A 26,413-nucleotide genomic window follows, 5' to 3' on the forward strand; every position below is an offset into this window, starting at 1 on the left:
ATAGATAACTAAATTCATACAATGTTGCATTCTGTCTTCATACAATGATATTTTGTCATGATTTTTGTTGAAAATAAATTGTAATTTCTGAATACTCTATTATTTTTTATATGGTTTTATAACAAATACAGATAAAATCACATACAGATACATCTAATTACATACAGATCAATCTTCGGATACAAAATAAAGTTTAATCTATATATTAAATCATATCTTCAATGGCAATATTACTTGAACAACAGTGATAAGATAGTGAATAGATCTTTCACCCAGAAATATATATGAATAACAGAAGGGCATAATAGAGTATTTGTTGTAAAAATAGATTATGTCACAGCTTTATCAAAATATATTTAAGTTTACTGCTACAATGTTAATAAAACATGGGAGACAAAAAAATTGAATATTCTCCGATACACTAAAGTACAAAACTTTTAATTATACTGTTTCAAAAACGGGTTTTAGATGACGCCACATTGACATTGACAGAGCAATATTAAAATGTAAAGATGACAGAATTCTGTTCTTTCTCCAGGGGTGTGCAACTCCAATGGTAAGTAGTGGGACAAAATGTTGCTTAGTTCAATCATTGGCAGCTCTGACAACGTGAACTTGATTGGTTAGTTTATAATAGTTATGTAGAAACCTGTAAGGAAAATACTTTGCTTTGATTGGTCTGCCATTTCGCCTGATTATTTTGTGACGTCACATTTATTCGATAATAGTATTTGAATAAAAATCCAAATTTAATTTTTAAAATTAATTTATTAAAATAAAGTCCTACACAAATATACATAAGTGTAAATAATACAAATATATATAAACAAAAAGCAACAAAAAAACAATTATGAACTCTATTCTAGACAAAATTAAAATATCTATAATTGTTCTATAATTCCTTCCCATATTTGTTTAGTGCCATCAATTTTATGGGATCTATTAGAGTTCTAACTTATCTTGATATATTGAAGGTAAACTTTAAATCCTTCCCTCTTGATATTGCATTAACTTCATTAAACCAAAAATACAATCACACCTCATAATAACTTTTAAAATTTGGTCTTGGAAATCACTATGGATTGGACAGTTGAAACACTAAAAATGTATCCCTTTTTTAAAGATATTTGGGTTTTAGAGTATTTAATCTGTGGAACTACTTAATATAGAATGCAGACAAATATTGCATGTTGTCTCTTTTTCAGAAGTTTTGTTAAATCGTCTGAAATAAGACTAAAACACAATATTAGACTCTTGTTTTCGTCAGAGTAAAGTTCTCTGGAACTGAAAATACAGACTCAACTGGTGATTTAACAACCTCAAGTGGTACTAGATCTCCCGTTAAAAAAGAATATAAGTTATCTAATATGTTCATCTTCTTCACAATTTTCTCTGGGAGAATGATGTAAAAAAATTGAAGTGATGATGAGCCCTTTTAAAGATTACTCAAACATACTAGGTGAAAGATGCTGTTTCTACCTTCATGACCTCTAATAGATCCAACAAAATTTTTTAAGCAATCTTGGTTAAGATTTGTTAAATAAATGTAGTTATTTGTAAATTTAGACACAATAGATTTCTTTAAGGTAATAAATCTTAAATATAATAAATATTTTCTTAACAAGGCAATCAAATTTAAATATACAATAGCTCTAATATAAAATTATTGAACGCTGATTGTTCTAAAAAGTTAAGTATTACAAATATTTTAAGGATATTTTACAATTAAAAGTAGTATTTATTCCTATTAATTATCCAGTTATCTTACTTATTACCTTCTTGTAAGACTTCTTTATGTAAAGAAATCACACTGACAGCATACGAACAACTCGATAGGTTAATTAATTTTATAACCATTAATATCTTCATAAGTAGGTTTTGATTTTCTGTAAACTAACAATATATAAACAGACATGTAGTAGATAGGTAATTTTATATGTACCTGATAAAAACAATGTTGGATATGCATTTACCCTAATACCTGTTCGTGAAGGAAGGGTAATTCTAAATTTTTCACTAAAATGTCCGTGACAGACACCATGACGTTGATATATTTGCATTGTGGTTTATCCAGGTAACTTACTACTATTTACTTGATTAACCCATTTTTGGAAAGGAGCGAGATCATTCTTTGGGAAACGATGTCTAATTTCCGTAGTAGATTTTTACCCCGGTACACTACATCTTTTACTACACTGACGCATTGTCATGAATTTTTATATTATCACTCCATAATAATTAATGTAAGACACAAAATATGCACAACGTAAAACGAAGATTTCTTGATCTAGACAAAAACCAAAACCTTCAAACGACAAAATTAAAAATGGACGCCCATAGAAAATGCTGATTTCACACAATTTGATCGACCAATCACGTTCCATGTTAGTGGCGGCACCAGAAATTTAAACTAGCCAATCACAATTTGCGATCGCAGCGCTACCGTTGATTGAACTAAACAAAACATTTCCCCAGGGTCGCCTATACCGTGAAATTTCTATTTTTTCTATGTCTCTCTCTAGGTGTTAGATACTACAAAAACATGTACATATACATATCCTTTATCTATTTTGGAAAGTAAAATTGGAACTATATAATTTGCTTTAATTTCTAATAACTTCTAAATATAGTTTATAAAATAACATAAATATTAATATTTTAGGCGTTTTTCATCTGATATTTTATATAGAAAATTTTTGGTCCCAAACTGTCAATTGGAATATGTAATTTCTGATCCTTCTATGTTTCCTGTTTTGATATATGAGATATTTATATAAATAAAAGTGTGAGAAATTATGTTTTGTGATATGAATTATATTAATTCAAAAAGGGTGGAATCTTACATATCTCTACTTTGCTTTTGAGACAAATTAAAAAATATAATCAGTAATATTATTTAAAAGTGTTATTTAAAAATATTCACAGATGTAGTTTCAACAGGACGATAAAAAATCAACAAAAATCTGAGTAGGTAGATAGAAACGACATAAAATATATAGAGAACATATAATATAATAACATTTTGCTAGAATAAGAAGAATAATTAATAAAAAAAAAGTTATAACTTGATCTTTCTCTAAGACAAATAACAATACTTTGGTTTTCGGTGTTATTTTAAAACGTGAACGTCGATAAACAAGTTTCAATTAAATATTTACCCGCTACTGAACATCGGTTATAACCTGCATCACTGACTACTTGTAACTTGTTTATTTATCAGTATAATCTCAATTTCCTGCCTTACGTGATATTTTCTCAGTTATTTTTTCAAATAATAATAATATTGCTTCTAAAGGAATGATTTTGTAATAAATATTCAAAATGAACGAGCATGTTATTCAACTTGTTTTAATTGCGTTTATTATCAAATGTGTCGTGAGTTTAAAACTACTAATAGTGTTTCCTGCTGGAGCAAGAAGTCATTATAATCTAGGCAATGCTCTGGGAAAAGGTTTGGCAAATCTGGGACATGAAGTAACGTTAGTCGCTCCGTTTTCCGAGCCAAATCCACCGAAGAACTTCAAAGAGATTGTTTTTGAAGACGTTTTAAAGAAATATATTGGTAAGAACCGAATGACATCAAAAATATATTTAACACTTCTACTTGTTTTGCTCATTATGACATTTTATACAAACATATTAGAAACCACCTGTAAATAAATGCTTTTAAGTAAAATCGTAGGTTATAATTTCATTTCAATTAATATGCAGTAATAATGAGAACATGAATATTTCAAGACCAACGGGATAATTATTACAATTAAATTTAAAATGTTTACTTCCGTTTGTAGGCAATAACGAATATTTGAACATTTTATTATATGCACCTCAATGCTGTATTAGAAGTTGCATAAATTCCACCTGTATGATTGATGTATTTGATTAGTTGCATTAAGATTATTACTAATGTTATTTAAAAGTGCAAAGGACTTTCAATTAGTTTTAACAGAATTATTTTGTATGTTGTTCGTAACATGGCTATTGTTTTTTTCTAATTTTTTACTGGCATTTACATTCATATGAGAAATTCATATGTTTTGATGCTATCAAAGATCGAATCATTTTGGTGTTTATATTTATATTAATCATTTCTGATTAAATGAAAATGCTGTCCTATCAGATCATGTGTATATTGGAAAAAAATATGCTCAGAAAGGATAATACCAGTGTGAATAGCACCATGAACTAAAGGAAATTAAGTTATATATATTATCATAATTTATAAATTAATTTATTAATTTAGCCTAACATTCGTTGATATTTGTTATGTTTGTAATACATTTTGTTTATACAATGAAACAATTTGTTTTGATTGATTACTAAATTATAATAAAATATAGTGTTCTCGATTATAATATTTGAATTTGAGAAAAAATAATAAACATGTATTAGGTGTTTTAAGAAAAAACAATAAAAAATATATAAGATTACAATAGGAGTAGTAAGAAGTAGTATTAAAGGTAATAATCATTTAAGTATTATCTAGTTGAATAAATTAAACCAAATTAATTGTGATTTTATAGATATTTATTTTCATAATAACATTATTTTCAGCTGTTCCATTTTTAAGCCTCATAGTAAGTAGTATTTAATAATTATAGCAAATAAAAAAATTCCATTAAACATGCATAAGTATAACGATTTCAAAATGCTACCTTTGCTATAATTATTACTATAAATTATTATTATACATATTATTACTATAAATTACTATTAAATAATTATTTAGTACAAAATTTTTTAATACATCTTATACAAATCCATGATAATTAACGCAGTTTTTTATTTTGCCTATTGGTGAGTTATTTCATTAAAATATATCATGCTGCCTAATAAAAGAACAATAATAATACAAGAACTAATTGTCCTTTTGTTATAGCCTTTAATTTAATACAATAATTTTCATTTCCTAAAGTACTAACACTTAAATGCGAGATCTACAATATATATTGAGGAATACAAGCTACTTCATATATATGTTATTTCCATTCCTAAGAAATATGAAATAATGTACATTTTCCACAATAAAAAATGTTTGAAACGGTTTAACTGAATAATATGTTATGCATCTGAATTGTCGTTTGGGTACTATTTTTCTTTCTTATACATTATTCAGAATCAGACAATATTTTCTTTCACATTTTATTCTGCTGAAAAAGAGACACAATGCTGTTTGATTAGTTCGAACACGTAAACCAAGGAGCCTGTCAAAGTCATCCAATTGTCAGACGTATGCAACATTGCGACGTTTTGACGTCACAAATTTCGATGACCCATATACATTAAACTTTGAATGGACTATATATATATATCGAATGGACTATATGGTCATCGAAATTTGTGACGACAAATCGTCGCAATGTTGCCTACGTCTGACAATTGGATGACTTTGACAGGCTCCTTGGTTTATATGATTATATATAATATAAACATATAAATTACAAAACAGTGCCATTTAAAGCTTGAGGAAGAATTAAACGATAAATTCTGAATCCTTTAAAATAATTCACAGTCCTTATAAATTCAATTTATCACTCCTATTAATTAATACTATCACTCTTGTTACAGATGCAGACAAATCACTGAACCTGTTCGATGCAAGTCATGTTTCTCCATTTCTTTATTTATTCATTCTAAATTATTTTTCCTCCTTAATGATGGAGGGATTCTTTAAAGCAAACGATACTCAAGATCTATTACGCTCTAATGAGACGTATGATGTGGTCATAGTCGAGCAGTTCTTGAGCGACAGCCTACATGCTCTTGCCGAGCATTTTAACGCCAAGTTAGTTGTCTTCAGCACAGTGGGTTCCAACACTTGGACCAACAACTTGGTGGCTAATCCATCACCTCTCTCGTATGTTCCGGATATATTTCTGGGATTTTCCAGCGATATGACGTTACTCCAAAGAGCTTACAATTTGCTTTTTTCGATCGTTGCCCAGCTCAATTTACATTTCATCGCTTATCCGAAACAGGCGGATTTAGTTAGGAAATATATCCCCAATGCTCCGGATTTTACCAAAATACATTATAACGTGTCACTAATACTATTAAATTCTCACGAAAGCATAAGTCAGCCGGTGCCTTACGTCCCTAATATGATCAGCATCGGTGGGTACCACGTCAATCCCCCAAAACAATTACCGAAGGACTTGCAGGAATTTATGGATGAATCCAAAGAGGGTGTTATCTATTTCAGTATGGGATCCAATTTGAAACCGTCGCAGTTACCTAACAGGACCAAAGAAATTATTCTTAAAGTTTTGGGTTCGAGAAAGGAGAGGGTGCTATGGAAGTGGGACGAAGATCAGTTGAAGGATCAGCCTCGTAATGTGAAGATATCCAAGTGGTTCCCGCAACAGGGCATCCTAGGTACGTTTTAATAATAGGACGAGAGTCTACTCATAGGAATTCATGGCATGCACGCGAAAAAGTATATTATACAGAGCTGGGCGAAATACATGTTTTGCTTTCACTATAATATATCGCATGTATGAAAAAAATCGACCCTGTCTTAGTCTCTAGTATGATAATCTTTATGCGATATCACTATACTATAGAACACAAGATCAAAAGGTTTGATTCTTTTGAGTCTTTGTCGTGTTCTGGTGTTTTCCAAGAGCTGTATGACTTCTATTATATATATACATGAGAATGGAGTTCGTCCTGATAACTCCTTGCAATTTTCTTGATTTTCTGAGTGATAGTTGGTATCTGAAGGGCTCTGTGTAAGTAATCGGTCCTATAGTATCTGGATGCATCTGCATACGTCTCACGACTTTGTCTTATAAAACTTCTATTGCATTTATATTACCTCTCGCGTTGTTGGTGCCTGTGCTGTCTAACTAATGTTAAATGACTGTTAATACGATACGTGAAATGCATATCTACAAATTTACTTTCGTTAATTTTTATTTTCCGAGTTTGGCTTCAATTATTTATATTGTCACTTGTCTGTTGTAATTTTTGTGAGGCTTCTTCGCTATTGTTTCCGATATCTAGATTCGCAGCGTTATCACCAAATCTAGCCAGCGTAATATTCTCCAATTGTGGTATTTCACAAGTGCAGAGTAGGTAAAGAATTGGCTCTAATACACTTCCTTGTGTAACACCTGTTTTAGCTTCTTTTATTGTAGAGTAGGTTTCCTCTTGTTTAACTCTAAACATTCTGACTGTACTGTAAGATTTCAATAGTTCAGTGTATTATTTTGGTAACATTTTCTGTACCTTATGAACAAGGTCGTCATGCTATACCAACCGAAGGCTTTGCCACATCTGCAAATATAGCTAAATGTACCTTTTTACCTTTATTGGCTTTTTTAATTATATTTATTATTGTATATACCTGGTCAATCATCCATTGTTTATTAACAAACCCACAACGACGTGTATGTATTAGAATTTTTTCTCTGTAAGAGATTTTATTATTTTCAACAAGAGTTTTTCAAATATCTTAAATATTACTGGTAGCAGTTTACAGGTTTTGGGATATTGATGAATGGTCTAAAAAACTTGTCAAATCTTCTTATTAAGCCATCCTGTGATGTAATAGTAAAAAAAAATAGATTCAATAGGTTCATTGTATTCGTACTAATAAACCTGATTAATTCGTAGAAATTTCGTGAAACTAGTTGTTTAAGAAAAAAATGGATAGTACAGATGCAGAATTGCCAACATTAAAAATTGACATATTTAATGGTCGCCATTTTGCTTACGAAAACTATCGATATTTTCATGAGTATTGCAAATACTAATTTAAAAATACCTCAATATCGTGTATTTGAAACACTAATTACATATTACATTTTAAGAAGTATTTGTATTTCAATTAAGTATCTTAATTATAAATAATTCAAGTATTGCCCATATCACGATGATATGTATATACAGGATGTATTTTCTTGGCTTAAAAATTTATTAATCTAAATTATCCTTTTAAATTCGAGTTAACATTTTGATAAGTTTATTGGCATAAATGTCATCATCTGTAATATACTAAATGTAATATAATAGCAAAGAAACAATATGTTCGATAACAATTATAATTAATTTATCTATATATAAACGTTACAATAACAGACCAAAGTTACTTTTTACATAAATACTTATTTGTGTGTATCTATGCATATATTAATGAATTTCAAAAGACTCTCATCCTTTACATCCTATATATATATATATATATATATATATATATATATATATATATATATATATTATAAATCTTTGATTAATGCCAAGCATATATAGATCTGCTGTTATTAATTACCCAAAACCTGGTAGTTATTTTAATGTTATCTTTCTACAATTCAAAATATTCGATAGAGTAGTTCACAGGTCAATTTTGTCTAAATATATTTTATATAAATAACTATTTATATACTTATAAAAGGGCATATAAAAATTTATTGTTGGTAAATATGTGCTTTAATAGAAAGCAGTTCAAAAACTCATTGATTACTTGGTCAGTTACTTAATATTTAGAAGGATTCTATTGACGTTAGTTCCATACAGAAAATGAGTTCATAAACAATAAAAACAAGATACGTCAGAGCAAAACAAACTATAATATATTAGTCAATGTCAATAATCTATCTATAAGTCAATAGTTTCTCATATTTCAGTTCTAATTTAATTTTTGTTCTTAGTAGTCTATGTCTAGCATCAAGGTTAAAGTCTTAAAATTAAGGCTAATCGATTTTTAATCGGCATTGTTATTTATTACAATAATTATATATCCCACCAAATTATATAATACTTGTTATTGTCATTCTCCTGAATTTTTATTGATATATAGTACTGAGAGTTTTTGTTAACAATTTATTATTTCTTTTAGTAGATTACGGAAATTTATGGTGGTAATGATATTATTTCAAATGTTCTTTAAAGTTCTACGTGGTTAAAGCGGTTAAGCAAATCAGTGAACCAAAAAGAGTTAATCGCCAAGGGAACTTAAAGTTGGTGAAAATAACATCCTCCAAGAAGCCGTGGTAGCTCCACATAAAGTTCTTTTAGCAATACCGCACACAAAGTTGGAATTGATGAAGCAATTTCTTTTTTTCGGAGACCTGTGATTATCGGAGATATTGCTATAGAGTGTAATTCATGCCTTTGAAACTAGTGTGAAAGAAATGTTGCAACACCTGACTGCATTTTATAACATTAAGACCTACTCCAATCGTCATATTCACCAAACTTGTTCCCTTCATTCAGTGCTTGTTTATACCGATGTCTGAGTTTGGCATGTTAAACACGAGGCATGTTTTCTTAAAAGATATTGAAAAGTAGCTAATATTTACAAGATTGTTTCAATTGCGAGTAAATTTTAAGGGCAAATATTTCAAAACAGTGATTTTACTAAAAATAAAATACACTTGGCAACGCCGATGGTTCTTGCGATAATGTTTAAGACGATCGACCACAGGAATCCGTCGGAATTACCACATAGGCGTACGATTGAAAACGATCGAAGACATATAAATTGAAAATATTAACACAAAATTGTAAATAAGTAACCTTACTACTTTAGAGGTCAAGACAACAGGAGAGACCTGTAGTTGCGGTAGTCGCAGGTTCGAACCTCGCCAGGGTATGGGACACCTTATGTTTATGCCTTTTTAAAATTGTGATTGGCTTCAATATAAAATCTAACCAGAAACAATCATAGCCACGCCAATAACCAACTTGGGCAAGACCGAATGTCATCTAGCGATACTATATACTAGCGATAAAAATATCGATATTTTTTCAAGAATATGATATAAATAGTAAAATATATATAAACATATTATATCATAAACTTAATTTCGAAGGATTGTTAAAAATATGGTTATAAACATCAATATTTTCCAGGTTGTTGCAAACACATGGACATTTTTTTTAATATCAATATTTTTCTTAGCAGCCGACATCCCTATTATCATTGGGATGTCTCTAAGTTAGACGACAATAAAAGGATATTGCATAAGTGTGGATTGGCCAGATCTGCTCATGCGCATTTGTTCTATCTAGCTTATTTATGGAAGTTTAGGGTAAATGATATATGGCTCGGTGAATGGAGGTAATACGAAATGAAACAGTGGTGTTTACATTGTGACCGTTATTTATTGAAGTAATATAAAAATGTGAAAATACAAGTGGTGGCTGGCAGTGGTGTTACCTGGTGATGAGGCGTGGCCAGTCGATGGTGCTAAGTCTAAACCAAACGATGGCCAGATATTGAGTGATCCAAAGTACCCTTCAATAACATCCCAGATAAGCGTCTCGGGGTTGCCAACTATTCGTTATCGTGTTCTAGTTGGCGCTGCTGGCACCTCGCCCGTGTTCAACATGTGGGATTATATTTCTGGGTATTTTGTTGATTGTTATTCCACGATGTAAAATTCGACATGCGTCAAGGTCGCTACAAGAGTTATATTAGGAAGTAATTTCTAGGTTAATTATATTTTTACAAAAGTTTGTTGAGGTAATATTATTATTTAAATGAGAAAATTAGCAGCACGGTAAAAGCTATGAATGGTTAGTAAAATATTATAATTTTGTAACATTAATTTCGTACATCGCTATGGAGCTAGGGATATTTAAGTTAAATAATATAGAAACATAATTTGTTTGAAGACTATGGTAAAGATAAAAATGAAGAATGGTTATACTCACATACTTTTCTGATTTTGCAGCTATTTCAAAAAGATTAACAAATAGTAATTCCTCAAAAGAAATGTGATGCGATTTTTAGGATAGTGTAAATATAATATGTATATATAGATAATATAATATAATGTGTAATTAATAGAAAGTGTGAAATAAATTGATAACAGAAGATTTGTGGTCTTTTTTGAGTTTTGCTTTCTTATGGGCTCTGATAATAATTATATCTTGATAGTTATTAGCATGTGGTCGTTCAATATCCAAAATTCCTTTCCACACTTTCAAATCAACCAGATCATTTAATTAATATAATAGTTTTCCAACTGTTACCCTAACACGAGTAGTATTATATTTAGTATAGTATAGAGTATTAAGAGTATTTGTTTCTTTATTTGTATGATTTGATTGTTTAAGGACTCTATTACCATATTTGTGTCGGTTCCAGCATTATTTCGGAATCAATGGCCCACATTCTTATCCTGTTCTCATCTTATAAATAATAGCTGCAAAATTAATATAACCATAAAGAAATTGATCATATAGCAGTAGTTGCACATACATACAAATCATTTAAAAATGCAGCTTCGTCAACTCTTGTAATTTTCAAACATTGACCTGCTGCATAAATTTGGTTTCGTCTCTTTAATTAATAATTTGTCTCACTTCTTTCATTTGTACTCGTAGTTCCAGATTTTTTATTTTCTTTTTGCCTTTAATGTGCTTTAGAATATGAGAGCCTTTGTAGATGGCTTCACATAACTTTTATTTAGCTCAGTCTACAATTCAACCAAAACTTAACATTTATTAATCTGTTATACACTTTTTTTCTATTAAATAATTAATAATTATATTACCTCAACAAACTTTTGTAAACATAAAATAAACCTAAATATTACTTCCTAACCACAACTTTCGTTAACAATAATACGTGGTTGTGAAATCTGTCAACTAGTTTAAACTAAATGCGCATGAGTAATTCTAGCCAATGAGCACGCGCGCCAATGTTCTTTTACTGTCGCCCGGGTAAGAGCAGATATCATTTAGGGATTTTAATTCTAATAAATTCTAAATAATAACAATACTTTTTTGGATCGATATTTTTCTATATTTTTTCAAAAAGGTTTATTGTATTAATATTACTACTTTTTTAAACGTCATATACATTTTTTTGTTTTCTGTTTTTTTTTTCATATCAATATTTTCGTAGTTGTTGCAAAAGTAGGTATATTTAAAAAGAAATCCGTAGTGCCATCTCGGATGTCTTTAAAGTGATGCCTGGCCAGGTTTAATGCTGACTACTGCGGTTTGGACGTCACAACTCAAAAATACAACTAAAAATATCATTATTAATTTTTGTATAAATTTGTTTTATCCCTATAAATTTAACTTTTCTTTCTACTAGCACATCCTAACTGCAAACTGTTTATAAGTCATGGAGGCTTTCTAAGTACCATCGAGACAGTAACGATGGGCGTTCCAATACTGGCTCTTCCGGTGTTTGGAGATCAGAGGTTAAACGCCGCAAGAGCAGTAGCTCTAGGGTTCGGAAACAGTCTGTCTTTCGTCACCCTATCGGAAGAAGAGTTTTCGTCAAAATTGGAGGAACTGATATCGAATCCAAAGTAAACAGTTTTATTAGTTATTTTATGTTCTGTTTCGTGAAAATAACACATGTCCTGAAAAGTCCCGAGCCTAACACAAAGATGGCGCTAGTTTTATTATTAGTAAGTTTCATAAGAAAGCTGTTAAAATTTCATGATATTCTACTCATAAGTTTGTGAGTAATTGTGTTACGAGTAACATTACTATTATTTTCAAAACAATGGATCAAAAACAATTTCGTGTTTTAATTTTACATTACTTCTTGATGGGAAAAAGTACCGTTCAAGCGAAGCAATGGCTTGAAAGGTTTTATAAGGATTCCACTCCATCAGAAGCAACAATAAAACGCAGTGGACGTCCAACTGAGATGGTAACACCAAAAAATATCCACAAAATCGTTTTGAATTATCGAAAAGTGAAGGTGCGTGTGTTAGTTAACATCAAAGATATCAAAAAAACCTGTTGGTTTTATATTGCATGAGCATTTGCCTATGAGAAAGCTCAAAGTGGGTGCCGCTTTAGCTCACCGTTGCTCAAAAACAAGAACGTGTTGATGATTCTACGCAGTTATAATGTATGAAACATGGATCCATTCACTCCGGAATCAAAACGATCGTCATGTGAGTGGGCAGCAACTGGTGAGAGGCTTATTTTGAGGCAAAACATAAATCGTTCTACAAAAGTGGTAATGAAATTTTAGTGCGACATTGGAATGATTATGTAGCTCTTGATGAATATTACGTTGATGAATAAAGTCAATATTGTACAAAAAACGAGTTTTCTTTTTTACGCCTGGGGACTTTTTAGTCCATGTGTTATTGAGATATTATTTACAGTTTGTCATGATAACTTAATTAGACCTGAAAATATAGAAAGTAATTAAAAAGTTTCGCTGTATTATGTTATCTGATATTGTAATGTACTGTAATTAGTGTTCATAATGGTGACAAAAGTTGCGCAACATGTCATTTATTTATCTTATTTTCTTGTCTAGCGATAAGATTGTCTACCAAGATTTTATTTTACATTTTATTATTTAAAATGTAACTGATTCATATAGGGTACTGATAAGTATAATCTTTCAGAGCAATAGTATTAAGCTGACATATTGTGTACAGAACACACAAAAAAGGAATAGCATACTGAGAAAAATGCTTATTTAAAAATGTTTTCGGTTTATTTCTTTTCCTTTGAATCCAGATCGTTGATTAATGTTTTTAGTACGAAATTTCATCCTTCCAATGTCCTTTAATGTAAACTAATTGAAGTTTTACAGCATACGGTCGAAAATGATTAAAGCATTTTAAGAATAGTGCCCTTGATCGGTCATATAACTTCACACTAATAAAGAGTTGACGATACTGGGAGTTCTCCACTTGCTTGGCATCCAGTGGGTGTCTAAATTTTGTTATACTATTTCTTGGCAGCTATTTTATCGCTATCCATGCTGCTCATCCTCTCGTTCTTTTTATTTTTACAAAGACAAAGTTTGTATTATTTAATTTCTTAACCGGCTTCCAAAGCGAATAATTACTATGATCCAAAAGACATCACAAAACCACTTCCACAGTGGATGTTCAAAAATATGTCAAAAAGAATCATGAATATTTATTATACTATACATGGTGTATTCCAGTTCTTTTCTGTTATAACGCTTGTGTATAACAGTAGATGCTTCTTCAAATCCTTCTTTATACGTTTAAGGATTTTTTTCAAAATTTAAAACATTTTCGGTGATATCTGAAAACAAAACTTTAAACGCGTTTTTCTCGAAACTGTTTTTTTTTTCGTTTTGGTCGTTTGTCGAGACGATTAACATGATATCTCAAATTCTACTGAATCAATTTACATAAAAATTGGTGTAAGCCTTCTCTATACAATAAACTATAACAAAATTTTGATTTTTAATATTTGTAAAATATTCCATACTGCCAAACATCAGTGATTTGGCGAAAAAAAAATATATTTAACTTTTTGTTACAGGTATCGCGAAAACGTTAAGTTGAGGTCTGAGTTAATCCGGGACCGTCCAATGAAGCCTATCGAATTAGCAGATTACTGGATTAGGTACGTGGTGAAATATAATGGAGCACCACATCTACGTGTGGCGGGCATCAATCTACCCTTTTACCAATATTGGTTGTTAGACGTCATCGCAGTATATCTAGGAGGATTCATATTGATGATGTATTTATTGAAAACATTATATCGATATATGTCAAAGTCAAACAAACAAGGAAAATTATCAAAGAAAAAGAAACAATAACTATTTATCGTTATCATGTTTACAGTTTTTATATAAACGCAAATACAATCAATCTTCAGTTATAAAGACGTTGATTTTTTAATCTCTATATAAATAACTATATAAAACTATTTTTAATACATTGTGTACAACAGATATAAAATATAACAATTTTTTAAATAATACATTTATTTTTTATTTGGCAATCATTAAAAAAACATAACTGGTTTTGATTATTTTGAATACTAATTGGTAATATGAAAAAAAAATATCTGAGAATGGTGAGAAGAGTCGCCTGTTACGAATCACTTAATATTTGGGATGGGACGTACTTAATAACACCACTTATGGCTTTGTAACAAAGAGGAAACTTCATTTACATTGCTGGTCTTTTATACATTTTTGAACAGCGTCAATTCAAATGATAGCGCCCTCTACTAGTTGTTCTTCTTCTTTTCTACATTGACTCTTGTATCGACATAAATAATATATTTAACGCCACATTTCAATTATCTCAATTTAAGTGTATCTGTATTTTCAGAACAAAACTATTGCATTCTACGTACAAATTTGTTTGAACTAAGAACTATTGAATAGTTAGCTCTTTCTTTAAACAGAGTTCCTTGATAAAATGCTACTTAAAATCAAAGTGTTTGCTCCTTTTGAAGTTCTCAAAATTTTATCATATAAATCATAGAAATAGCATCCTGGTTCTTGACAACTAACATCACATCTTTACTTTCACTGAAGAATAGTCTTAGAAGTTGTTTTAAATTCAATAATTCTTGGCTTTCTAGACCTTCAGATATATATTCCGCTTTCATTGAACTCAACGCAACATATTTCCGAGAATGCCACGTCACTGGTTACCATTATGTAATGCTATGAAACCACTAACACTATTCCTTCCACCTTCCCAATCTGAATCACTTATGCCTTCTAATCCACTGTTGCCTTTACTATATATTAATCCATGGTCCTTCGTACTCCTGAGGTATCATAGTACCATTTTTTCATGCACTTTTTGTTGCTCTATCTAAATATCCACTTAAATATGTTGCACTGTACACAATATCAGGTCCCTTAACCAAATATAAATACACAAGGCGTCCTGCTAATCTTTTAAACAGTACATTTTTAATTAATTCTTCACTTTCGTCAATATTAAAATTGACTTCCATTGGTGTAGCTATTGTTTTACCTTCTTGCATGATGAATTCATTTAATAATCGTTGAATGATACCCTTTTGGTGTATGTTCAGTCCATCCAAATCAGTAAACTTCAATGTTCTTCCTAACCTTGAATACTTCATACAAATGTTGCATCAAGTTTGCTGTGTGTTCTTCGGGTCCTGTTATTTACGCGTCATCAACGAACATTATCTTTTGAGTACAGACAATAGTCACACTCAGATCTTTTAAAATTCAGCTTATTCATTTAGGTGCATTTCTCAATTGATATAATATTTTGTTTCAGTGTGTAGTAGACCCTCTGGTTTCTTAATGTAGATATCCTTGTTAATTGTACCTTTTCAAAATGCTGTGGGAACGTCAATTTGTTTTATCTTCCGGTTCACTGATCCTTGTAAATTATTCACAGCTGAGTTATTAAACTCTTCTCAACACAACGCAACTCAGCGAATGGAAATTAACACATATTGAAAAGTCATCTCTTTCGGTCTTCAGTTTGTGGAAGATGGTTTTTTTTTGCTATCGCCATAACTCGTTAAAAGTTGAAATAAAAATCATCTAGTGATTTAAAGATCATAAACGGTGGTACTATGGTGTATTTTATATTATTAATATTAAAACAACAGTATTATACGAGGGTCACTATTTATATTTCGGGAATTGGCAACACTGTTGTCATGTAAGTCCATCTGACAGTTCCATCATAAACTTTCACATTTTTGACGATATACGTACTCAGAACATTTTGCCGCACGGACACGCTATTTGTTTATTTTATATTTAGTTAATAGTTTCGTCTCGGCAAAAAACGGAACTGAATCATGAACATTTTCGTGAGATGATTTTTTACGATTTTCGAAGTGGATTATCACAACAAGAGTGCATTAATCAACTTAATTTGACTTTTAGCGATGAAGTAGTTCGCTGTCTGACGAGTTTCGAGAAGGTCATCCAAAATCGGCTCAAAAAAAGGTTCGTGACGATAGGTGCAAATAAATGCTTAAGAAATTCAATCGTGTTACTTCGAAAGACGTTTATAAAATCGTGACAGGTGACGAATCATGGATATATTCGTATGAGTCCGAAAGTAACCAGCAGTCGACTCTATGGGTGTTCCAAGATGAATCAACTCCAAAAAAAAGTTGTTCGCCCACGAAGCACATCAAAGAAAATGGTGGCCTCTTTCTTCGGGAAAACTGATCATATTGCCTCTAGAGGATCGTAGAACAGTAAATTCTGATTGGTACACAACTATTTTTTTTGTCAGAAGTCTTCGGTGAAATAAGGAAATAAACAAGAGACTATTTGAGCACTCAAAACATGGAATTGATGGGTCATCCGCCGTACAGCCCTGATTTGGCACCCAATGACTTCTTTTTAGAAGTCATTGAAGAATAAACTACGTGGTCAATGATTTTCATCGCCCTAAGAAGCTATCGAAGCGTTCAAAAATCATGTTTTGAAGATACCTCATTCGGAATACAATAAATTCTTTGAAAATTGGATATGCAAAAGTGTATCATCGTGGCGAATACTTTGAAAAACAATTAAAATATATTCGTAGCTTAACTATTTGTTTTTTTCCTATTGCCGAAATATGACTAGTGACCCTCGTTGACTTTTTGGTTAACATTAAAATGATACAATAAAATTTCATTTGACAACCTATAAATATTAGGACATACTTAAATATTATGAAAAATTTAATAGTACGATGAATGTATAACTATAATTAGAACACTAGGATTAACAAAATTTGAATTAGGACAAAACAACATGAATAAAAAACAAAAAATTCTACGATAAAATTTATGAATACTGGCACACATAACAATATAATAATTACTGAAATCATTGTTCAACATATATAATATTGAAAAAGTCATTTAACATAAAATAAAATATTGGGATCCTTTTTTATTGAAATAATCAGGATTAAGTAAAGCCTCGGATCTTAAGTGGTGCATTAAAATTCAAAAACTTAATTTTTTCCATCTTTCCTAATATTATTTATAACACCAAGAGATTGCAATATATAGATTTGGTTGGCATAACATTTTAGCAATATTACGCCACTAGATGAAACAATGTGTAATATTTATGGATATAATTGTAATAATTATAAATTAACCTATTAAAAATAAATTCACCAATTTGAACCAGTTAATTACCTACAATCACGTATAGAAAAACAGAGTTGGAGTTGACATTAATATAAAATAACTGAATAAATATATGTTATACCATTACAAAATTAATTGCTTGAAACATGATTCACTAACGGAAAATATAAATTACCTTTGCACTGAGTGTGTTATTGACTGTAAACTACCGAGTTTGAAAATAAAATCTTAATGTTTAGCCCAATATCAAGAACACTAGTGTAAAACGCGCCAGAAAACTAACTTATTAATAGGAAATACATAAAATCTAGCTTTATTAATATGAATACGTTTATCTAGTATTGTATTCTGCTTAATAATAACGGATATCCATAGTTTTTTTAAATATATTTCACCAATTAAATGTAATATTAAATATATAAGTTTTCGTCTGTGTATCTTAAAAAATCATTAAACTTGTGCAATTTCCAACCGATTTGGCAACATCGCAATATTGTCGATGATGCTACTTGGAGAGAATTATATACGCGTTCTTCAAAATTAGTTTACAAGCGACATCGTTATTGAGTGGCTCGTGTGGCATAATTACAGTAAAACAAAGTAAACCGATGTTTTTTTTTAATTTAATGTAAAATTTTAGAAAAATCATGAGGTTAAACTCGGTGTTCGTTCTCTTGTCGGTATTTTACTGCGAAATTGTTTCCGGTTTAAAGTTGTTAGTTGTGTTTCCAGTTCCCGCAAGAAGTCATTACATTTTGGGTAATGCGTTGGGTAAAGGTCTGGCAAATCAGGGACATGAGGTCACCCTGATCGGTGGTTTCTCCGAGCCAAATCCACCGAAGAATTACAAGGAGATCGTTCTTGATGCAGATACTTTAAGAGAACAAGGTAATGTTTGAACGTTTGTTTGTTATTAGTGAATAATTAGAGTAGTAACTCTAAATAATAGGTTGAGGAAAGTAAAATTTTTATCGTTTTTTTGCGCAAATATAATTTATCCATATACATTTCAAACATTATATATTAGTATATGTACTGTTTTGATCGCTGGCCTTTTGCCACTTTTCTTGGAAACAAATTCTGTCCCTGTAGCACTTCTGAGATTTCTGAGCAACTGAAGTTAACCAAACGATTTCATCTGGCTTCTTTGAAACCAACTTTACAGCATTAAAAGGATTATTTGCATTTATTTAACATTTTATTGTATTTAATTAGAAAATATGAGTACTGCTTCTAAATAATGGATTGAGCTATTTTGATCTTTTGATCTTTTGCCATTTTTCTTGGAAGAAAATTCTTTCCCTGTAGTAATTCTGAGATTTCTGAGCAAAAACTGAATTAAACGATCTCATTTGACCTCTTTTGAAGCCAGTTTTATAACACAAAATAATTATTTCCATTTCTTTAACAGTTTATTGTATTTAATTAGAAAATATGAATACTGCTTCTAAATAATGGATTGAGCTATTTTGATCTTTTGATCTTTTGCCATTTTTCTTGGAAGAAATTTCTTTCCCTGTAGTAATTCTGACATTTCTGAGCAAAAACTGAATCAAACGATCTCATTTGACCTCTTTTGAAGCCAGTTTTATAACACAAAATAATTATTTCCATTTCTTTAACACTTTATTGTATTTAATTAGAAAATATGAATACTGCTTCTAAATCATGGATTGAGCTATTTTGATCTTTTGACCTTTTGCCATTTTTCTTGGAAGAAATTTCTTTCCCTGTAGTAATTCTGACATTTCTGAGCAAAAACTGAATCAAATGATTTCATTTGACCTCTTTTGAAGCCAGTTTAATAACACAAAATAATTATTTCCATTTCTTTAACACTTTATTGTATTTAATTAGAAAATATGAATACTGCTTCTAAATCATGGATTGAGCTATTTTGATCTTTTGACCTTTTGCCATTTTTCTTGGAAGAAATTTCTTTCCCTGTAGTAATTCTGACATTTCTGAGCAAAAACTGAATCAAACGATTTCATTTGACCTCTTTTGAAGCCAGTTTTATAACACAAAATAATTATTTCCATTTCTTTAACACTTTATTGTATTTAATTAGAAAATATGAATACTGCTTCTAAATAATGGATTAAGCTATTTTGATCTTTTGACCTTTTGCCATTTTTCTTGGAAGAAAATTCTTTCCCTGTAGTAATTCTGAGATTTCTGAGCAAAAACTGAATCAAAAGATCTCATTTGACCTCTTTTGAAGCCAGTTTTATAACATAAAATAATTATTTTCATTTCTTTAACACTTTATTGTATTTAGTTAGCAAATATGAGTAGGACTTTTAAATAATGAATTGATGAAAAGTAATTTTGACTTTTCCGTGTATTTTAAAGATTATTTATCCATCAAAATTTTAAACGTTATGCAGTAGTAGTGTATATGCTATTTTGATCGATGACCTTTTACCACTTTTCTAAAAAAAAACCTGTCGCTGTAGGACTACTGAGATTTCTGAGCAAAAAGCTAAACCAAACGATTTCACTTGGTCTTACATAGTTAAGAAAGTTTACCCGAGATCGGAACGAATGTTTCTCGAACGAGTCAAGATCCGGCTTATACGATGGATAAACCATAACTATAAATGTTTGAGGCCAAGCATTTCCGTGTTGAATGACAACGCCTTTCCTATCAATCTATTCCCAGCTTTTTCCTGCATTAGTTATTGATAGTAGAGTCTTAGTACTATTTTGGGCAGTTTCTAGTAGGTTCTGATGAACGACTCCTTTCTATTACCACCAAGCACTTAGAATCACCTTCTCCAGGAATCTACGAAGATCTTTTTCAAAAATGTGTCTGTTAGTTCATCTAAAATCTGAATATTAAGTTCATCAAGTATTTAAATAATTATAATTAAAATACTCGTAGCATCTTAAATTCTGTTTGAGAATGAGAATTTTTTATCTTCGAGACATTTTAACATTACTTAATGTTTTACATCGTCGTGATTTTATATTGTCTGAAAGTCATTCCACCTGATCGATTTTACATGTATCTACAATGTTATTAAATTTCAATCAGGATAGAACCGGGGGACCAATGGAACCAATAGTGATCTTATAGAGGAAATGCGACTATGAGGTTAGAGTGCTACGTGCCACGTGCCTACCCAGCGTGGAAGGAGCTGTACCCAACAATGTATTTTCAGCGGTGTTCAAACCTGGAAATGTTTTCTTGTATTAGGCCCATAAATCAGCTGTACGAGTTTTTTTTTGTAATTTCAGAATTTATGTGGAAAACTGGTACAAAATATTAGATTTTATTCAAGTACTAGCTGACCCGACAGACTTCGTCCTGTCAAAAAGATTTGTAATGTGGCAGTTTTTGTGCCTACGTATTTTAAAAAATTCTCCTGAACAGAACCATCACCCTGGTGATAGGGCGTTGTGAATAAAAAATAATTAAATAAAACATATATAAGGATTGAAAAGTAAGTAATCGCTTTATTGTTAATCATGTGAATCATAATTATTATTATTATTATCATTATATTGCTTTGTGGTATACGATGTTTTTTGTTTGATTACCTGGCGCATAGATAAACAAATCTGATGGTTTTCCAACACGGGAACAGGCAACATACAATTGACCATGTGAGAAACATGGGTTTTCTAGATTAATACCACAAACACTTAATGATTGCCCCTGGGACTTGTTTATAGTCATAGCAAAAGCAAGCCGTCAACATGTCTATAGGAAATTTGCCATTACCAATGTCAATGAGTTGTTTAGAGAATATGTTTCCAGATTGGTCATTTTGCAACTCGACACGCATATTCTTGCTTAAATGAAGTACTTTGACATGTTTCCACAAATTGGAGGACTTTAGACATGCATTGAGTTCATCAGCTGGCGTTGATCGTGGAATCACTGGCAATGTTTGACGAAAATCTCCTGCTAATAAAATCATTGCACCACCAAATCGGTTATTATTGCTACGTAGATCTTTTAAGGTTCTGTCTAAAGCCTCCAAAGATTTTTTATGTGCCATCGTGCATTCATCCCAAACAATCAATTTACATTGCTGCAAAACCTTTGCCATTGCAGAGTTCTTCGAAACGTTGCAGGTTGGAGTTTCATTGCTTTGCATATTTAATGGCAATTTTAGTGCTGAATGGGCTGTTCGACCACCTTCAAGCAAAGTTGCTGCGATTCCCGACGAAGCGAGTGCAAGTGCAATTTTATTTTGTGAGCGAATTGTTGCTAATATTAATGAAATAAAAAAAGTTTTTCCTGTACCACCAGGTGCATCTAAGAAATAAATCCCTCCAGTTTCATCATTTGTTACTTTCATAAGAGTTTCAAATACATACTTCTGTTGTTCATTTAACAGTGGAAGATTTGTTTGAATTTATTCTTTCAAAGCGTTGAGATCATACAGTCTTTCTCGATGCAACTCTTGGTTAAAAGCGTCATGCATTGGACGATTGGGCGCGGTCAGGCCTAATTGAATTAATAGTTTGTTTGACATTATCAAGCACATGTCCTCAATTGAAATCAATGCTTCATTGTAAATTTCTTCACTGATTTGTATATTTGGATTTCCCATTCTATTCCGTATTTGATACAAAATATCATCACACATATAATCTTTGTACTTCATCCACAAATCAATTGGGTTTGATGGGAAGCATGTAGATATGATTATAGAAAACAATGTTCGTATTTGATGAGTGTGTGATGATATTACAGCATCATTGAGAGTTTGATCCCAATGAGCGTCATTTTCAAGCAATTGCAAACGTTGACAGGCTTCTCTGTAGGATCCACACAATTCACCATCAACAGTTCGTAACTGTTGGAATGATGTTGGGCCACGTACATTGACTAATAGCAGTCGTAAATAAAAACATTCATCATTGCTTGGATGTACTGAATAAATCCGGCCAATCGCATCGGTGGAATATACATCTGTATATCCTGGAACTGGTTTTCCTTGTTTCCGTCGTATAAATCTCCTTGAGGATTGATTCCAGGTATAATATTTTGGCATTTCAGAATATAGCAATGTTTGTGCGAAATCATCGTTTTGGCATGTCTCAAAAAAACTGGTTAATGTAGTAGATGGTGGCTGAGCAGCTCTTTGTACTGCGTTCTGTGCTGTAAAATACACTCTTTGTCCATTTTCTAAATGCACAGCTAAGTGAACAACAGAAGGGTGTCTCTCATGAATAGGAAAAGAAAATATTCGCCAAACTGCTTCATTACTACTGACATAGCGGCCCATTTGGTATTGGGTAACTTCATCATTAGAATTCTCTGCACCAATTCCAATCACAGCCATATCACTCCCTTTGGTTACATATTTGCAAATGTATTTAATCGATTTCACTGAATGGCAAGATTCAACGTTGATGTGTGCTTTGAATGTCTTTGATAAAATGGGTGAATATGGAACAATCCAACGATTATCTATTTCAATATCTTGTTAATTTAATTTGACAATTGTTGATTTTCCATTGTCTGCTGTCGATCTGCGACGATACAATGGATAACCGTCATTACCAGTAATTGTTTCCGATATTAATGTCCGTGGATATCGTTTTGAACATTTACCATCCATCATACACGGTGAATTTTGATTAAGAGTTCCACAGGGACCATGTATCATGTTTTTGATAACTACCTCATGCAATCCAGGATCTACTTGTACATTAGGGATTTCAGCTGATATCACTGCATCAACTTCATTTGGCCTTATCTTTTCAACCAACCAAATCAAAATGTGTGCATGTGGCAATCCTCGTTTCTGCCACTCCACAGAATACATCCAGCAGCGTGTCTCACCAAACACATTATGTTTTACGATGAAATTCATTAAAGATTTCAACTTTTGTCTAAAGACTCTGGCTGTAATATCATGACGATCAATGGATGATTTCCCAGGTAATAACTCCTGCTTAATTTCTATCCATTGCGGATTGCATGTAAATGTGATGAACAAATCTGCTGTACCATAATGACGAACATACGACATGGCATCTTGAGCATATTCGTGCATATGCCGAGGGCTTCCGATGTATGTTGCTGGAAGAATAGTCATCCGACCGACATTCTGTGCATTTCCATCAGTATTAATCGCATCTCGAAGGTGAATATACTCTTCAGATCGGAGTTTGGTTTGATTCAACCTGATGAATGTTAATCTCTCCGTTTCAATTTTAACATACATGTCATCAACATATTTGTGATATAATCGCCGACATTTCAATATGTGATTATCTGCATTTTCCCGAATCATTAGGCGGTATGAATAATAGTTCATTGAACTGACTTTTTTGTTGGTTTCAGAACCTGTAAACAGATTTTGTTTTAATAACATTCAAATATAAAATTAAAATACATAATATAGTGACTGAGATATTATCGCCATAGCTAAACTAATATTTTAGTTACCTGTAATGGGATTTATCATTTTTATTGATAAATCGTAGCCATCTTCACCTTGCCAAAATATAATGGGATATTGCAGTGCATCATATGAGCGGTGTGTTTCCTTTATAGGTTGTAATTGAAAATTCCGACGATGTAAAACAATATCACGGGATTCCAAGTTTTCTCCAACTACAACGATAGCAACTTCATCAATAGTTGGTGCATTAAAACGTCTTGTATGTTGACCTGCAGGTGTTTTATCAGCTCTGATTACAATTTTGTGATTATCGGATGGCATCAGATCCAGGGCAGTTTTAAACAATATAATCAATTGATTGTGTTGATGAAATAAAGTTTGTAATTGTTCTACAATAGACCTTTTTACTAAATTGTTATGTGCACAACGTAGATCAATTTCTTGTGGTGAATTGCCCATAAAATAAATTTGCAGGAATTTGTTGTCGCTATCTGACACTGGTAACAGTGAACCTGCTCTGTGATATATTTGCCCTTGTATCTGTAAATAAAAAAAATATTATGGTGTGGTATAAATTAATGGATTGTCAATGATCAAACTTAAATAATATTTGATCTTAAAAAGTATATATTTAGTTTTAACTAATATCTATCAAATATAAAATATAATAAAAGTGTCACTGAAACTGAATCACCATATAATATGATGACTAAGTGATATATTTCGTAATGATTAAGAAATTGAAGATTAGTAACACATCTTAACTTTGGTGACAGAAAATTTTGTTCGTTAAAATAATTATGAGTAACTGCTATAATACATACCTTGAAAGTTGGCATAAAATTTTCCCGAACTGCATTTGTTGCCCCAAATGAAGTCATTTGAAAGCAATTGTTATATTGTTGAATATGTGTCAAAAAGTGTATAGAATCTGTTCCTATTCCTGAAACCAATGAGTACAATGGTTCTGGTGGTGGATCCAATGGTATCAATTTCACTTTACCATTTGCGCAACACAATCCATTGGCTTCGTTTTTGTATTTTAATGCCTTACAGTGTGAGCAAACCAAGTTCATAGAACCAATAACAACACATTGGTAGTTACTGTAGTCAATTGACACATCGTAACTGAAAGCAGCTGGATTCAAACTTGCGCGATTATTAGTTGAATGTCGCGCTCGCGCTTCACGCGTTTGTGATATCCGAATTCTTTCACGTTCATTTCCGTCGTCACGTTCTTGTGCAGTACGATTAGATCGGTAATTAGCTTGGTTTATAGCATTTCTGGTTCTTCTACCTAAATTGCTTCGTCTTATAGGAGGCATATCAAATATAAATTATTTTTTCACTAATCACGAACTAAACAAACACTAACTAACTAAACACTCTGCACAAAACACGATATACGAATTTGTTTCGTGTATCACTTGACAATTCATCTGTCATCTGTCAAAAGTCATCTGTAACAGACAACTCTTTTTTTTAAATTTGATATGACTTGAACTCAAATCCTTTTAAGCCGTACGAATTGTTTTATTTATTTAAAATTTGAATTAAATTTTAAACAAATAAAAAATTTAATAACATTCAAATATAAAATTAAAATACATAATATAGTGACTGAGATATTATCGCCATAGCTAAACTAATATTTTAGTTACCTGTAATGGGATTTATCATTTTTATTGATAAATCGTAGCCATCTTCACCTTGCCAAAATATAATGGGATATTGCAGTGCATCATATGAGCGGTGTGTTTCCTTTATAGGTTGTAATTGAAAATTCCGACGATGTAAAACAATATCACGGGATTCCAAGTTTTCTCCAACTACAACGATAGCAACTTCATCAATAGTTGGTGCATTAAAACGTCTTGTATGTTGACCTGCAGGTGTTTTATCAGCTCTGATTACAATTTTGTGATTATCGGATGGCATCAGATCCAGGGCAGTTTTAAACAATATAATCAATTGATTGTGTTGATGAAATAAAGTTTGTAATTGTTCTACAATAGACCTTTTTACTAAATTGTTATGTGCACAACGCAGATCAATTTCTTGTGGTGAATTGCCCATAAAATAAATTTGCAGGAATTTGTTGTCGCTATCTGACACTGGTAACAGTGAACCTGCTCTGTGATATATTTGCCCTTGTATCTGTAAATAAAAAAAATATTATGGTGTGGTATAAATTAATGGATTGTCAATGATCAAACTTAAATAATATTTGA

The 26,413-nt window shown here is 31.3% G+C and overlaps 3 protein-coding genes and 2 long non-coding RNA genes across 5 annotated transcripts in view; 3 read left to right on the top strand and 2 right to left on the bottom strand.

Annotated features, from left to right (window-relative positions):
* The window catches only part of LOC143190790 (uncharacterized), a 29,182-nt gene extending 14,502 nt beyond the window's left edge, over window positions 1-14,680 (top strand). The window contains exons 9-12 of the mRNA XM_076395358.1: window positions 3,316-3,562; window positions 5,569-6,375; window positions 12,053-12,272; window positions 14,236-14,680. Of these exons, the coding sequence (XP_076251473.1) occupies window positions 3,316-3,562; window positions 5,569-6,375; window positions 12,053-12,272; window positions 14,236-14,518 (1,557 nt within the window). The 3' untranslated portion in view covers window positions 14,519-14,680. The remainder of the gene's footprint in view (window positions 1-3,315; window positions 3,563-5,568; window positions 6,376-12,052; window positions 12,273-14,235) is intronic.
* LOC143189886 (uncharacterized) lies at window positions 749-2,524 on the bottom strand. Its single transcript, XR_013004100.1, has 2 exons — window positions 1,943-2,524; window positions 749-1,886 (listed from the first exon to the last, which is right to left on the bottom strand). It is a non-coding gene; the product is annotated as an uncharacterized LOC143189886 (long non-coding RNA).
* LOC143189885 (uncharacterized) lies at window positions 8,271-10,144 on the top strand. The gene is made up of 2 exons (XR_013004099.1): window positions 8,271-8,993; window positions 9,087-10,144. It is a non-coding gene; the product is annotated as an uncharacterized LOC143189885 (long non-coding RNA).
* A 1,595-nt stretch (window positions 14,681-16,275) lies between the features above and the next one.
* The window catches only part of LOC143189889 (UDP-glycosyltransferase UGT5), a 31,615-nt gene continuing 21,477 nt past the window's right edge, over window positions 16,276-26,413 (top strand). The window contains exon 1 of the mRNA XM_076393877.1: window positions 16,276-18,699. Coding sequence (XP_076249992.1) covers window positions 18,459-18,699 — 241 coding nt within the window. The 5' untranslated portion in view covers window positions 16,276-18,458. The remainder of the gene's footprint in view (window positions 18,700-26,413) is intronic.
* Window positions 21,256-24,716, bottom strand: LOC143189891 (uncharacterized). The gene is made up of 2 exons (XM_076393879.1): window positions 24,227-24,716; window positions 21,256-24,124 (listed from the first exon to the last, which is right to left on the bottom strand). The coding sequence occupies exons 1-2, from the start codon at window positions 24,639-24,641 to the stop codon at window positions 23,259-23,261; spliced, it is 1,281 nt and encodes a 426-aa protein (XP_076249994.1). The 5' UTR covers window positions 24,642-24,716; the 3' UTR covers window positions 21,256-23,258.

Source organism: Rhynchophorus ferrugineus, unplaced genomic scaffold (assembly GCF_030347505.1).
Source record: "Rhynchophorus ferrugineus isolate W39M unplaced genomic scaffold, kcgeb_rfMv2 rfM2, whole genome shotgun sequence".
Taxonomy (NCBI): Eukaryota; Metazoa; Arthropoda; class Insecta; order Coleoptera; family Curculionidae; genus Rhynchophorus; species Rhynchophorus ferrugineus.

What these genes read in the sequence shown, in the direction of transcription:
- LOC143189891 (XM_076393879.1), bottom strand. Translation starts at nt 24,641, where the DNA reads ATGGGCAATTCACCACAAGAAATTGATCTACGTTGTGCACATAACAAT. An exon ending in AATGATAAATCCCATTACAG is followed by an intron (nt 24,125 to 24,226) that starts GTAACTAAAATA and finishes ATCTGTTTACAG; the next exon opens with GTTCTGAAACCAACAAAAAA.